Genomic DNA, 13,755 nt, shown 5'->3' with positions numbered 1-13,755 from the left:
TGGGGACAGAATCTGAAGCAGGCTCCAAGTTCTGATCTTTTAGCACAGAGCCCGACGCGGGACTCGAACTCATGAGCCGAAGTTGGACGCTTAACTGACTGAGCCACCCAGGTGCCCCTGTATGTGGGAACTTCTAAACCATGGCTTAGTTTATCCATCTGTACCAGTGTAAAGAATAATTTTGAGGGCTGAAAAATGCCTGGATTTAAGTGGATGGACCTGAAGAGAGAGAGAAAATTTCTTTTTTATACACCCATAAATGAGAACATTCATTTACACAGCAGTCATAAATGCATTTGGAAATGAGGAGTAGTAATTTAATCCTTAGGCAAGCTCAGTGTCTCACAGTGCTCCTGTGTGGCCATGTTTTTATGTTCTGTGTGGATTACAGCTCTGTTTAGCCTCAAATTCCCCTTTCCCTTGTGTTTAGGTTTGCGCTTAGAGCTCCTTTATCCCACCAATGGCTCTCAGCTGGAGATACACCTGGTGAACGTGGCTGTGCCTGGCCTGCCGAGCATCCCTTGTGACGTCTCTCCTGTCTTCTTGGATTTGCCACTGGTGATGTGCAGGACCAGGTACTCCTGTCAGGGTGTGAGAAAGATCAGACAGGTTGAGTGCTTTGGCTATCTTCGTGGATTTTGGTAGAGCAACCCTTGCTGACTGTGGTTATCAGCTACAGCTTTAAAAAGGTTGCCTGTAAATACGCTTCACCAGAGTTTCCTATCAGGGCTCTAGGGCCTAAGGGAGGATGAGAATATAAGGAAGATTTTTGAGAACCTGAGATATTTATAAGGAGGGGTTGGATTGTGTTTTCATCTGTGTTTTCTTGTTGGTGGTGGTGGTAAGGAGCTCTGTCACTATCAAGATTTCAATAAATAGTGCCATTTTACCATCTAAAGAATTCATCTTTTGAACTAGGCATAATCGTAATGATTGAGCATAAACCCAAAACCAGTTAGAAAGGAAATTTGCTTTATTCCTCAGTGTATTTCCTTTTTGGTATGATTTGTACAGGATTCCAGGTAATCCATCTTTCATCCTACTTAAGTTTTTTTTTTTTTTTTTTTGGCTTACGAAGTTTTCACTATTCATTCTTTCCCCACTCATATCTTAGAGATGCTGCATGAAAGTGGATCATTGGTTGAGAGAAAAAAAATCATCATCTCCTTTTGCTTTTGGTTCTCTCCTTCAGGAAGGCTCCCTGTCTTCCATTTGTGTCTACGGAAATCCTAACCTGCGAATGTCACCTCTTCCCTGAACATACAACTGAGTGTGATCTTTCCCTTCTTTGAAAGGGGGACAAATAGGGGCTGAAATCCAAGTGATGGTTACGACACCTTTGAGGAGGAAGCACCTTTTGCAGTTTACACAAAGGCATGGCATGTGTGGCCTCAGCGGCCCTGTGCCTCAGCTCTACGTTTCTCATGACTTTATGCCTATTGTTCACTTCTCAGATTCATCCTAGAATTAAGTGCCTTGAGGACAGAGGATGTGTTTAACACCACCTTTGTAGTTCTTATGGTACTTAGCACAGTATCTTGTGAGGAGAAGATGCTCCATAAATGTCTGTCGAACTGAACTTTCTTGTAGCCCTGCTGTTGGTTTTAAAACTGGGTTGCATCTTTTCCTTAGGTTTTATGGTATACTTGGGCATAGAGTTCCTGCAAGAACTTGCCATGAAACTCTGAAGATCAAAACTCTGAAGATCTATCCCCTCAATCCCAACATACTAATGATTTTATTTTTTTAAATGTTTATTTATTTATTTTTGAGAGAGAGAGAGAGGGGGAGGGAGGGAGAGGGAGAACTGGGGGGAAGGGCAGAGGGAGAGGGAGACAGAGAATCCAAAGCAGGCCCAGTGTGGACAGCAGATAAACTGATGCAGGGCTGAACTCACGGACTGTGAGATTATGACCTAAGCTGAAGTCGGACACTTAACCAACTGAGACTGAACCATACTAATTAATATGGGTGTCCCCCATACTAATGATTTTAATATGCACCATTTATGTAAATAATCTTTTTAGAGGAAAAGAAACACTATGTCTTATATGTACTTGTTGGTTAAAAAGTATTCAGTTAACATTCTAATGTGAAAAAAATGCACATTTTATCATCAGTACTCTCATATTCATTATCATAAAGATGTATCTGCTTTCACCAAAACAGGGATCATAGCCTCTAAATCAGCACTGTCTAATCAAAACATTACACAAGCCACAAATGTAATTTAAAATTTTCTAGTAGCCACATTAGAAAGTCAAAAGAAACAAGTGAAATTAATTTTAATAATTTATTTAACTCGACATATCCAGAATATTATTTCATATGCAATCAATATATAAATTATTAACAATATATATTTTATATAGTTTTTGCACACCAAGTCTGCAAAATCCAGTGTATATTTTACACTCCTAGCACATCTTATTTGGGACTAGCCCCATTTCAAGTGTTCATTAACCACTCATGGCATTGGATGGTGCAGATTTAAATATTTAAAGTCATACTGAAGATTTTGATGAGAAGGTTTGTAGGGGACACACTTCTTAATGCTAGCTCCTTATTGATCATATTCCCCCTCTTACAAAAATCAACATGAATGGCAGCATCAAAGAGGCAGGGAAATCACTGTGATATTTGTGAAAAGAGGAGAGAGGGTCTTGGACTTTCTTGATGGATATATGAAGTGTTCATGAGCTGCTTGGATATTATGAAGTCAAGAATTTTTGGGGTAACATGTAAAATCAATTCCTTTTATCAGGAGGAGCCTAGGATTCAAGCCCCACTTTGCCCCTGACCTATGGTGTTCACACACATAAATATCTTAATCTATTTGGAACTGTCAAAAATGTTTAATGGAAACTAGAATTAGACTATCAATGTCCCTTCCAAGTCTTAAAGTCCCATGAACTTACGATTCTGACAAGACAGGTTTTTTTTTTTTTTAATTTTAAGGACTTTCAGTAAAACAATTACATTTTGCCAAAGGATCCAACCTTTATTTATTTTTTATTTATTTTTTATTTTTTTATTTTTTCAATATATGAAGTTTATTGTTAAATTGGTTTCCATACAACACCCAGTGCTCATCCCAAAAGGTGCCCTCCTCAATACCCATCACCCACACTCCCCTCCCTCCCACCCCCCATCAACCCTCAGTTTGTTCTCAGTTTTTAAGAGTCTTTTATGCTTTGGCTCTCTCCCACTCTAACCTCTTTTTTTTTTTTTTTCCTTCCCCTCCCCCATGGGTCTCTGTTAAGTTTCTCAGGATCCACATAAGGGTGAAACCATATGGTATCTGTCTTTCTCTGTATGGCTTATTTCACTTAGCATCACACTCTCCAGTTCCATCCATGTTACTACAAAGGGCCATATTTCATTCTTTCTCATTGCCATGTAGTACTCCATTGTGTATATAAACCACAATTTCTTTATCCATTCATCAGTTGATGGACATTTAGACTCTTTCCATAATTTGGCTATTGTTGAGAGTGCTGCTATAAACATTGGGGTACAAGTGCCCCTATGCATCAGTACTCCTGTATCCCTTGGGTAAATTCCTAGCAGTGCTATTGCTGGGTCATAGGGTAGGTCTATTTTTAATTTTCTGAGGAACCTCCACACTGTTTTCCAGAGTGGCTGCACCAATTTGCATTCCCACCAACAGTGCAAGAGGGTTCCTGTTTCTCCACATCCTCTCCAGCATCTATAGTCTCCTGATTTGTTCGTTTTGGCCACTTTGACTGGAGTGAGGTGATATCTGAGTGTGGTTTTGATTTGTATTTCCCTGATAAGGAGCGACGTTGAACATCTTTTCATGTGCCTGTTGGCCATCCGGATGTCTTCTTTAGAGAAGTGTCTATTCATGTTTTCTGCCCATTTCTTCACTGGATTATTTGTTTTTCGGGTGTGGAGTTGGGTGAGCTCTTTATAGATTTTGGATACTAGCCCTTTGTCCAATATGTCATTTGCAAATATCTTTTCCCATTCTGTTGGTTGCCTTTTAGTTTTGTTGGTTGTTTCCTTTGCTGTGCAGAAGCTTTTTATCTTCATAAGGTCCCAGTAGTTCATTTTTGCTTTTAATTCCCTTGCCTTTGGGGATGTGTCAAGTAAGAAATTGCCACGGCTGAGGTCAGAGAGGTCTTTTCCTGCTTTCTCCTCTAGGGTTTTGATGGTTTCCTGAGGATCCAATCTTTAAAGTCTAGTAGGTGAGTGGATCTAGAAGGCAAATAGACGTAGGAATCCTTGGTAAACGCCATTTCACAGGTGCAGGGAGGAAATTTAAAGTGGTCAGGTGGGGCGGCTGGCTTCGGTAATTCTGTCTTTGATTCACAAGGACATCCACTTTCTGCCTGCAGATCCCTGCTGTCTGAAGCACATGAGGGGCTGTACTACCTGGAAGTGCACTCTGGGGGACAGGTGGTAGGCAGCCCAAGTCCAGGACCACGGGACAACTGTACTTTCCAGGTGGGTTCTAAGGATGGAGCAATGTGTGTTTGCTGCCTGAGGGAGTTTTTGTGCTATCGACAGGCAACTTACAAGTCAGAGTCTGCTTCGCCAGGGTAAGAAGAAAGGTGGATGGTGGTTGTGGGGTTTCTGAGTCTGTACCAATGCAAGTTAAGTATTGAGCACTTGGATGTCAGGTTCTATGCTTTATGTACATTAATCTGATGCTTGCAACAATTATATGGGGTACCTATTTATTATCCTGGTTTTACAGATGAGTTACTTGAGGCTCAGGGAGATGAAATAATTTGCCCATCTCCTCAATAATTTTCCTGTGTCCTCTAGGTAGTAAATGACAGAACTAGGATTCTTTAAAAATTGTTTTTAATTTTTTACTGACATATGATGTCCTGTTACTTTCAGGTATATATCATAGTGATTTGATATTTTGATACATTACAAAATGATCCTTATGATAAGTCTAGGTTAGAATCTGTCATTATACAGAGTTATTACAATATTATTGACTGTATTCCCTCTGCTGTTGGGAATGTACATTGGTGCAGCCACTGGGGAAAGCAGTAAGCAGGTTTCTTAAAAAAATTAAAAATAGAAATATGATCCAGTGATTTATCTTCCTGATAATTATCTGATGAAAATGCAAACACTAATTTGAAGAGAGATATGCACCCCTATGTTTATTATTTACAATAGCCCAGATATGGAAGCAGCCCAGATGTCCATCTATTTCTTTCTTTCTTTCTTTCTTTCTTTCTTTCTTTCTTTCTTTCTTTCTTTCTTTCTTTCTTTCATGGACTGTTACTCAGTTATAAAAAAGAATAAATCCTTACCATTTGCAACAACATGGACAGAACTAGAGGGTATTGTGCTAAGTGAAATAAGTCAGATAGAGAAAGACAAATACTGTATGATTTCACTTACATGTGGAATTGAAAAGGACTAGGATTTGAACTTGTGTCAGACTCTAAATCTTCCAAACTGAAGCCCATAGAGGAGCCACAAAGATGATCATCGTGGGTTAGTGTTTCATTTTATAGCTGCAATTCTCCTGAGTCTTGGTAGGATGAAGGGACTCAGGACCCAAGCTGTGCCTCTGCCTCTGCTTTGTGCTCTATTTCTACTACTCTTTCCAACCCGAGATTGAAAGTGCATTTGCTGATGGCATTCTCCTTCAAACTTAGAGCCAAATGGAAGCAGAGAGAGGGAGAGTTTATGAGCTAATGCCTAACTTATTTTGGAGAAGCAATATGTATACTTGGTCTTAATTTTATGTTTGGTTCAGCCTATTGTCCATTTCAGGTTAATTTTACACCAATCTCTCAAAAGGGAATGTGCTAGACTTTTCATAAAAGGTTGAGGTTTGACAGTGCTCCTTGTGATGATTGTACTTCCCATACGGTGCCTCTGTTGAAGGGTTGTTCATAACAGTATTAGTCATTAATGCTCCTTTAGAGCAAGACTTCATCCCCCCAAATCATCCTTGTTACCACCCACTCTTTATATAGACAGTCCATTTACAAATTTGGAATTTGCCGTCAGTTCACATTTAACAACTTGTCTCTCACTTCAAGAGAAGGTTGTTTTCTGGAATTTTGCTTCTGCACATATGCAGCAGAAAGAAAAAAAAAACATTCTTATTAAGACCCACACCACCACCTCTACACTGTCTCTGTAGATGTAACAGCAGATGGATGGCCAGGCACCCTCCCTAACCACCATGCTGTTTTTGGTTTTGATGTTCCTTTCACCCCAGATAGTAGTTTTCCTACTTATTAAAGATCGGGAGGGAGAGCAAGGGGAGAGAAGAGAAGCACTTCCTAAAATTGCACATTAAAGAAAACAAGTCCTCAAGTGCTTCGTCTAGCTTGGCGAGTTGATGAAAAATCACCAGGGGATGCAGTTAATGAGAGGCATTCCAAGCTAAATAAAACACGGTGTGTCTCTTTGTTTTGGGACTGGGGGAACCATGAGTATTAAAAATTAATTCCATCTCGCCAGTCCACTTCAAAGAGCCTGCTGCAGGCGCTGACAAGTTTGAACAACTCACAGAAGGTTTATCAAGCAGCTGGTGGCTGTGGCTTCGCTATCCTGATCTGCTGTGTTTCCTCTCCCCCATCTTGCTGCCGCTGACCTCACTCGGGCTCAGGGATCAGCGTGTGGGAAGCTTGATTTGGAAGCTCATTAATTTTTCACTTTGTCATGTCTCTCGCTTGGTGGGTGGACGGAGCCTGTTTTCCTTAGAAATACACCATTTTTGTGTCATGTCAGCTCAGAGGGAATCACAAGTGAAGCTCTTTCTGAGGTTTAACTCTGAGCCACCCCACCATGTTGAGGAAGGGGAGGGAGTGATCAAGGAGTCACTCTATTCCCCCTGCCACCACCCCAACCCCCACCCCCATGCTTCTTGTGGAAGGCTCACAGACTGAGCTGTAGATCTTATATTTCAAACTGGAAATCCAGACGCATGTGTCCTTATTTGGTCTGGACTTGATTGTACTTTAGCCTCAGTTTCTAATGTCTGTGAGAAGGGGAGGTGGTGACCACTACTCTACCTCATGAGGCTCCTAGGATATATTTCCAATGGCAGTGTCCAAGGGCACCCCAGGGAGAGGTGAAGGCCTGGGTACAGTAGGAGGCTGGGAGTCCAGGGTGTGGAGTGCATATTTGGCAGGGGCATGTGGAATTGTGTTAATCCTTATCTTTTGGTGAGATCAGAGCCAGCTCTCAATTGGTGAGGTCATGGCATTCTTACTTTGACCTTCTGACTGTACATACTTTCTGTGACCTGTTCTCTAACCCTCTCTTTTAGAAGGAGGAAACTAGCCTTGATGGCAGGCTGTGTAGCCATGTGGATCAATACATAAAACTCACACTTGCCGAGCCACCATTAGCTTTTTTGAAATGTCTGTTGGTTCTCTCCTCTGATTAGGGCTGTTGATTAACAACGGAGTTATTCTTTGGTGGTATTCTGCCTGGGAAGGTGAACTCCTGGGATGCTGGAAGCAGGCCAAGCTAAATAATTTGCTTTCACTTGATTTGCAAGTGGGAAGCAGTGTAGTTTATGGGGAATGAAGGCTGTGTAGGCATCTAGAGGAGGTTGAGAGTGAGGGTCACAGGAGGGGGAAACCAAGTCTCTTCCTGAATGTTGTTAGCTCATGGGTCAAACCTTGGCCTGGTCAGTCCGTTCTTATGCCTCTCTGTTCACACTGGCCCTGACTATGAAATGCACTAATCTTGGACTAACTCAGATGCCTATAGGTAAGATGAAATTCCTGGACTTGTCTTTTTCTCCCCTCTACTTCCAGGTACCATATCAATCATCTCAGATGGGGCCACTTTATTCATTCACAAAAATTTGAATGTCTTCTGTATACCATGCTATGCATAAGAGTATAACCATGACTGAGTAAGGCACTGTCCCTGCCTTTCTAGAGCATGTGATTAGCAGAGAATATACTTTGGGGGAAGGGACATAGAAAGCTGATTTGGAGGGCCATGACCAGGCTTTCATAGACTTCCACCTCTTCCATCAGGGCTATTTTCCCCCTTCTCAAAGAGTAATGTTGCTTCCCATTCCTTGAATCATTTGAATCCTTTTTTCTCCTGAGAGCCATGATCCATTTTCTCAACAAACACCTCACTTGCGTGCCTACCCAACTCCAGTTTTTTGTAGCTTGCTCATTCCTACAAAGGTGTTGATGATAATTTAAGTTGCAATCCTTTCAACTTAAGTAAGCAAATTTTTGCCAAGAAAATTAAAATCCTTCAAGATTCCAAAATACCAAGTTACAATAATGGAATTCTAAATAGGCCTACCTACCTATTTTTCTGATGAAATGTGTTCCTGGCTATGGTAGGTGGGCTGGTGGAAACAGACTTGCCAAAGTTTGGGCAATATGGTACAGGACAGAGAGCTACATGACCTTGGTAAAATTCCCTTTACTTCCTCTGTGGAGAAACTATAATAATACCTGTTAACTCTGCTTCACAGGTGTATTATGAGGATAAAAAGAAATAGATGTACATTTATTTGAGGAAGTGTAACCATTTACCATCTTTGATTAATATCCTATGAGGAATGACTTTTGCTTCTTGTCTGTGGTTGTGATATTCTAATGGAATGCTCCCTTATGATGACCTTTCCTGAACAGTTTTCCAGGGGGCAGACACCCATTGTTTACCACGTTATACCACCAAGTGGAGTGCCAGGTAAGAAATCTCCTATTAAAATAGGAATAATTATGGATCCCTTTGTTAAAGCTATTGAAAACGCTTCTACCCAGGTGGGTGCTCTCTATAAATGGGAACACTGAACTTCTCTGATGCTGGTTTGAAAATAAATGTCAACCTCTGGTTTACTTTTAATCTGGTTTGGTTTCACCTGTGGGCTCTTTTGCTCTTTGACTTCACTGATAACAAAAGGAATCCAAACATGAAAAGGAAAAGAGGCCAGCAAAATCAAACCAGGTACTGCCAGAGCATGGAAGAAATAAAAATCATCATTGTTCTTAATTTTATAGTCGTTTGCATAATAGCAAACCTTTTTTGAACTTTACTGTGAGCCAGGCTCTGTTCTAAGTGTTCGGCATATATTATCTTATCAGATCCTCACAAGAACCTGATGACATAGGGGCTATAATTCTCATTTGCTGATGAGGAAACGAGATACCAAAAGGTTAAGTAACTTGCTTAAAGTCAGCTATTAAGTGTATAGCTGGGATTTGCACCCAGGCAGGCAGAATCCAGAGTGGGCAGGTGTACCCATTGTTTTGTTTTGCGTTGAGTGGTGTTGCATACCACATGCAAGGCCAGCAACCCTGATCCTTACCCTGGGGGTTTGTTTGTGAATTAGAGGGCACACAGGCATGCAAAGGCCAGGGGATAGAAGTGAAGAAGAGAGAGAAGGTTGAGATTTACATAAAAGAGGGGATCGCAGCTAAGAAATAGGTTCAAGAATCGCTAAGCTTGCCTTACAACTAAGTAGTAAATACAAGCTAGGATTATGTATAATTTGCTGTCTGATTCTTGGCAAATTCCTAGGTCTATTTCAGATTTTCCCTTTGTTCAGGGTTTCCAGATGGTGTAATTATGGGAATACAAATTGCTAAATGTTTATATGTAGTTGTGTCTAAATGCATAAACTGATCTAGTTTTGAATGTCTTGACTGCTCGAGAATGTCACAATGAATATCTGAGTTGTTGAAAAGTATTTGCCCTTTGTGTGTGTGTGTGTGTGTGTGTGTGTGTGTGTGTATGTAGACACAAGATTATGTGTGTATTTAAATTATATACTTAAGAATATGATTCCAGCATGATTTTTTTTATGTGGGTTATTCAGAGATCTGTTCCTTTCCATTTGAATAATCAAGACGTGATCATGTTTTATTAAAAAGAAAATGTGCTCTAAAAGTCGCATGCAGATGCTTGGGTCCTTGCTGCTCTGGTGTTAGAAAGCTCTTGTTTAGATGGCAGAAGTCCACAGGGTGAGGGATGAGGAAGGGGCCTGCCATGAGAGGTGTGAAGTGGGACCTTGGCTCACACGGATCTGTCAGGCCTGTTTCTCCCACCCAGTCCAAGAGCTGCACACTGTATCTTCCCCCTTGTTGGAGTGGCCCCTCCGGGTAGGATCCACATGGTGACATCTTTGAAATCATTTTCCAGATGATTACTCTCATTTCATTTGGAAAGTCTGCCCAGAATAGCAGCCAGGGAGATGGGGGAGGTGGTAGGGACAGGAGAGATGATGTTCCATTAGCAGTTGAGTTTCTATATGTGGTTAACAGTTCTCCACTGTGACGGAGAATCACCCAGAACCATAGGCTGGCTTAGCCATTTCTCAGACTCCTTTGGACTTCTTTATTTAGAAGCAAGACTGTTAACCACTCACAAAATTCCCCAATTTCTAGAACTTGTTACCAATTTTTAAAATTGTGCCCAAGAAAGCAAGAAATCATGCCCATCAAAGCCAGGGAATTAATACTTTAGCTCTATTAAAATGAAGGGAAATTATTTTGCCAGTTGTTAATAGTAGCAAAGAACTCCAGAGTCTAGGCTTTCTCCATTTCTGTGATCTTTGTCTAAGGCATTAGGTTCTAGCCCCTTCTACCCATTCATCTGTACAGTGAGTGGCTCTCATACTTCCCGGAAGGTTCCCATGGTTTCAGTGCCAGTCAGTCATCCAGTGACCACAGACAAAAGTCTTCTTGTATTAATAAAGCACCCACAGCATGAAGGGAACAACTTCTTGGTAATGTTCTTTTGTGACTTTAAATGTGGCCATGAAGAGATTCAAAGTCTTCTGCCTTCAGTCACTTCATGATCCCCTTAAGTGCTCTTTTCTTTTCCATCTTTGTGGTTTTACCTCATTAACCAAAACCGCTCTCATCTCTTAACATTGTTTGTGATGCTGTAAGATTACAGTGTATATGGTTAAATTTCCTAATTATTTGGAAGGCACACATTTCCAGGTTGTGGGGTTGTTTGGTGAAATTGAACTACATCACCTTACTATGGTGTGCTTGCTTAAAACTTTGCCTCATGTAGTTCTACAGAACTGAGTTTAGGTGTTTTCAACTATGGAAGAAATCAGCTCATGTAGCATCCGGTAGGGGCCCCCAAACTCTTTGTGAAAGAGTGACATCAGATTCCTTTCTCACCACAGATTCCTTTCTCACCAACTATGAACAGATTGGGTAGGGACAGTACCAAGAGTCCACCTTGCTGAGAGGGGGGATTGCTGATGCCTGCACTTCCTCTTGAACTTGAACTCAAAAGAGGGTGTATTAAGTAAATACTTGTTACCTAGTGGAAATCCCTATGAGTCACATAGAGGAGACTCAGCAGTAGAAGTCAAACATTTGTCAGTGGGCAAGGCTGACACCAACTGTTTGCAGGTCTTCAATTTGCTCTGTCTTTGAACATGAGCATAATTTTTGGATGAACGAGATGTGCAATTGCCCATCCTTTAAGCTGTAATTCTGTTCTATCTCATGCCTTCCTTTCTGAGTTCCCATCCATTTGGGTCATCCTTGATGTTTATCTTTTGTCCTCTGAGATTTGGAAGAAAGTCTAGTATCCCCAAATACCCATCCAGATCATGTGACATGAACCTCCTTGGTTTTCCATATTAGCAAGTCCCCAGGGGAAAGTGTCATGAAATGCAGAGCACCCCAAGGCACCGTGTTCTTAAATCCCACGTTAGGTGATGATCTACATACAGCCAAGAGGGTAGAACAAGTCAGTGTGTAGAAACTGGCCCTTCCTCCCGAAAGCCTCATACTTCATAGAACTGTGGGAAAGACCTGTTCTTGCTTTTGTTTCTGTACGTAGCTGATTGACTCTGTGATTGCAATAATTAGTTATTTTAGACTTTCTAATGTATAATATTGATCACTGGATCATACTTGAGACTCCTTTCCTGTTGTACAGTTTGTAAAAAAGCATTAATATTCTGAGTCATGTCCAGTTTGGCTGTATTAAATAGATGGTACCAAAAATAAATTGCTTATGTTATAATTTACAGTATGAGCGAAGTGTGTTACATTTCAAAAATCTTCTTAAAACAGGAGAACTAATACATGTATATGGTTGGATTATCACTGGAAGACCAGAAACCTTTGATTGCGATGCGGAGTACATTGATAGGTAAGCATGTGTTAGTTTCTGTGTTCAACGAGTTACAAACATGCTGGATTGCTTCCTCAGACCAGCTTCCCCGATAGCAATAAATTGTGAGCAGTTGGCACAGAATTGCTGTTTTCTTTGCAGTTTATGGTCCCTGGTGAGTTGGGCTTCAGCAAACTTTGTTAATGTAATTGCAACTGGTCGATTAAGTTGGTCCATTTATTTACTGACAACTAGTCACTCTGGGCTCAGCGTGAATTGTGCTGTAACTGCATCTGTGGGTTTTCTTTTTCAGTTCTTCCCCTTCTCTCCCTTGTTTCTCAGGCTGAAATGATTCTTTTTTTCTTTTTTTTGTAAAATGACATGTGAACCCCAAAGACCATTGTAACTTTCTTCTTGGGTTGGTATCCATTTGTGCATTTAGGAATTCTGTTAGTGTGATCAGAGGAAAACGTGGAAGAAGGCACTGAGAGCCACTGAATTTTACTGTTTTCTGGGAATGATGAGGATGGCCAGACACTTTAAAATGGAAAGTGGTACTATTAAATCACGCGTGCTAGGGAAGGAAGGGAATAAGAGGCAATGTGTTGAAGTTGTGTTTCGGGGAGGCTTTAAGCAACTGTGATTTTGCAATATCTGAAGTAGTTATAGCCAGGCTTGATAAGGTAGAAGAAACCGAGTCTTACTGTAGCTGAGTGGATTCTATATACTTGTATCTGGTTTTCCTTGTACTCCTGGAAAGGATGGGGGTATCGTCTTCTGTTCCATCTCTGTGATTCTGCCCTAGGTGAGGAGAACATGATCTGGCTACTCTCCAGATCTACATTTTTGGCATTAAGTAGTGGTGAACTCGTCTTGAAAGGAAATGACTCTTTCTGTGGAGGATACAAGCCCCAAGTACATCCTTAATAATATGCCACATTCACTGCTTGGTCCCATGTCAGCCTTGGTCAGGGATATAACATTGAAAAGGGGAATGGAGGCATCGACTCCACAGTAGTTCTATGTAGACTCAATATAGCCAATGTGGGTATGATGAGGATTTTGGGGGAAAAGGGAAACGCTCTTTCTGCAGTGTGAAGGTGTGGACCATGAAACAGTGCTATGCATTGCTTACCTTCAGACTGAGAGTTGATTCAACATCTCCTCACGGGACAGGCTTTGGCCACCCTCAGTGATGCCCCATAAATCCAGAGAAGAATGCTCATAACAGTGTTTCCTCTGAGTTTTGCTAGGAATTTTTACTGAGAGTCTTACACTAGAGTCTCATGTCTTTTTTACCCCATTTTTTTATCCAGTCCATTGATCTTAGAAGCTCAAGGAGACAACTGGGTCACAGCCTGCTCTCTTGTAAACAGGCAGACAGGAAGCTGGTGAGTGTCTTTCCTGCCTACATAAGTGCTTTTAGGTTCTTCCATGTGGGTTTCTCTCTGTCTCTCTCTGTCTCTGTCTCTCTCTCTCTCTCACACACACACACACACACACTTACACCCTTTTTTTTTTTTTTGAGAGAGAGAGAGAGAGAGAGAGAGACCGACCATGAGAGAATGTGAGCAGGGGAGTGGTAGAGGGAGAGGGAGTGAGAGAATCTTATGCAGGCTTCACACCCAGTGCAGAGCCCTACTTGGGCTCCATCTCACGAGCTGTGAAATCATGACTTGA

General features: G+C 41.3%; 1 protein-coding gene across 1 annotated transcript in view; it reads left to right on the top strand.

The window, feature by feature from the left end:
- PKHD1 (PKHD1 ciliary IPT domain containing fibrocystin/polyductin) overlaps nucleotides 1-13,755 on the top strand; it is a 479,232-nt gene that overhangs the window by 2,216 nt on the left and 463,261 nt on the right. Inside the window, exons 3-7 of the mRNA XM_078446999.2 lie at nucleotides 431-575; nucleotides 4,362-4,470; nucleotides 8,622-8,679; nucleotides 12,036-12,114; nucleotides 13,392-13,466. Of these exons, the coding sequence (XP_078303125.2) occupies nucleotides 431-575; nucleotides 4,362-4,470; nucleotides 8,622-8,679; nucleotides 12,036-12,114; nucleotides 13,392-13,466 (466 nt within the window). The remainder of the gene's footprint in view (nucleotides 1-430; nucleotides 576-4,361; nucleotides 4,471-8,621; nucleotides 8,680-12,035; nucleotides 12,115-13,391; nucleotides 13,467-13,755) is intronic.

This window comes from Panthera onca, chromosome B2 (genome assembly GCF_046562875.1).
Source record: "Panthera onca isolate mPanOnc1 chromosome B2, mPanOnc1 haplotype 2, whole genome shotgun sequence".
NCBI lineage: Eukaryota > Metazoa > Chordata > Mammalia > Carnivora > Felidae > Panthera > Panthera onca.
The sequence above is the reverse complement of the archived record's forward strand: the minus strand, read 5'-3'. Positions and strand labels throughout refer to the sequence as shown.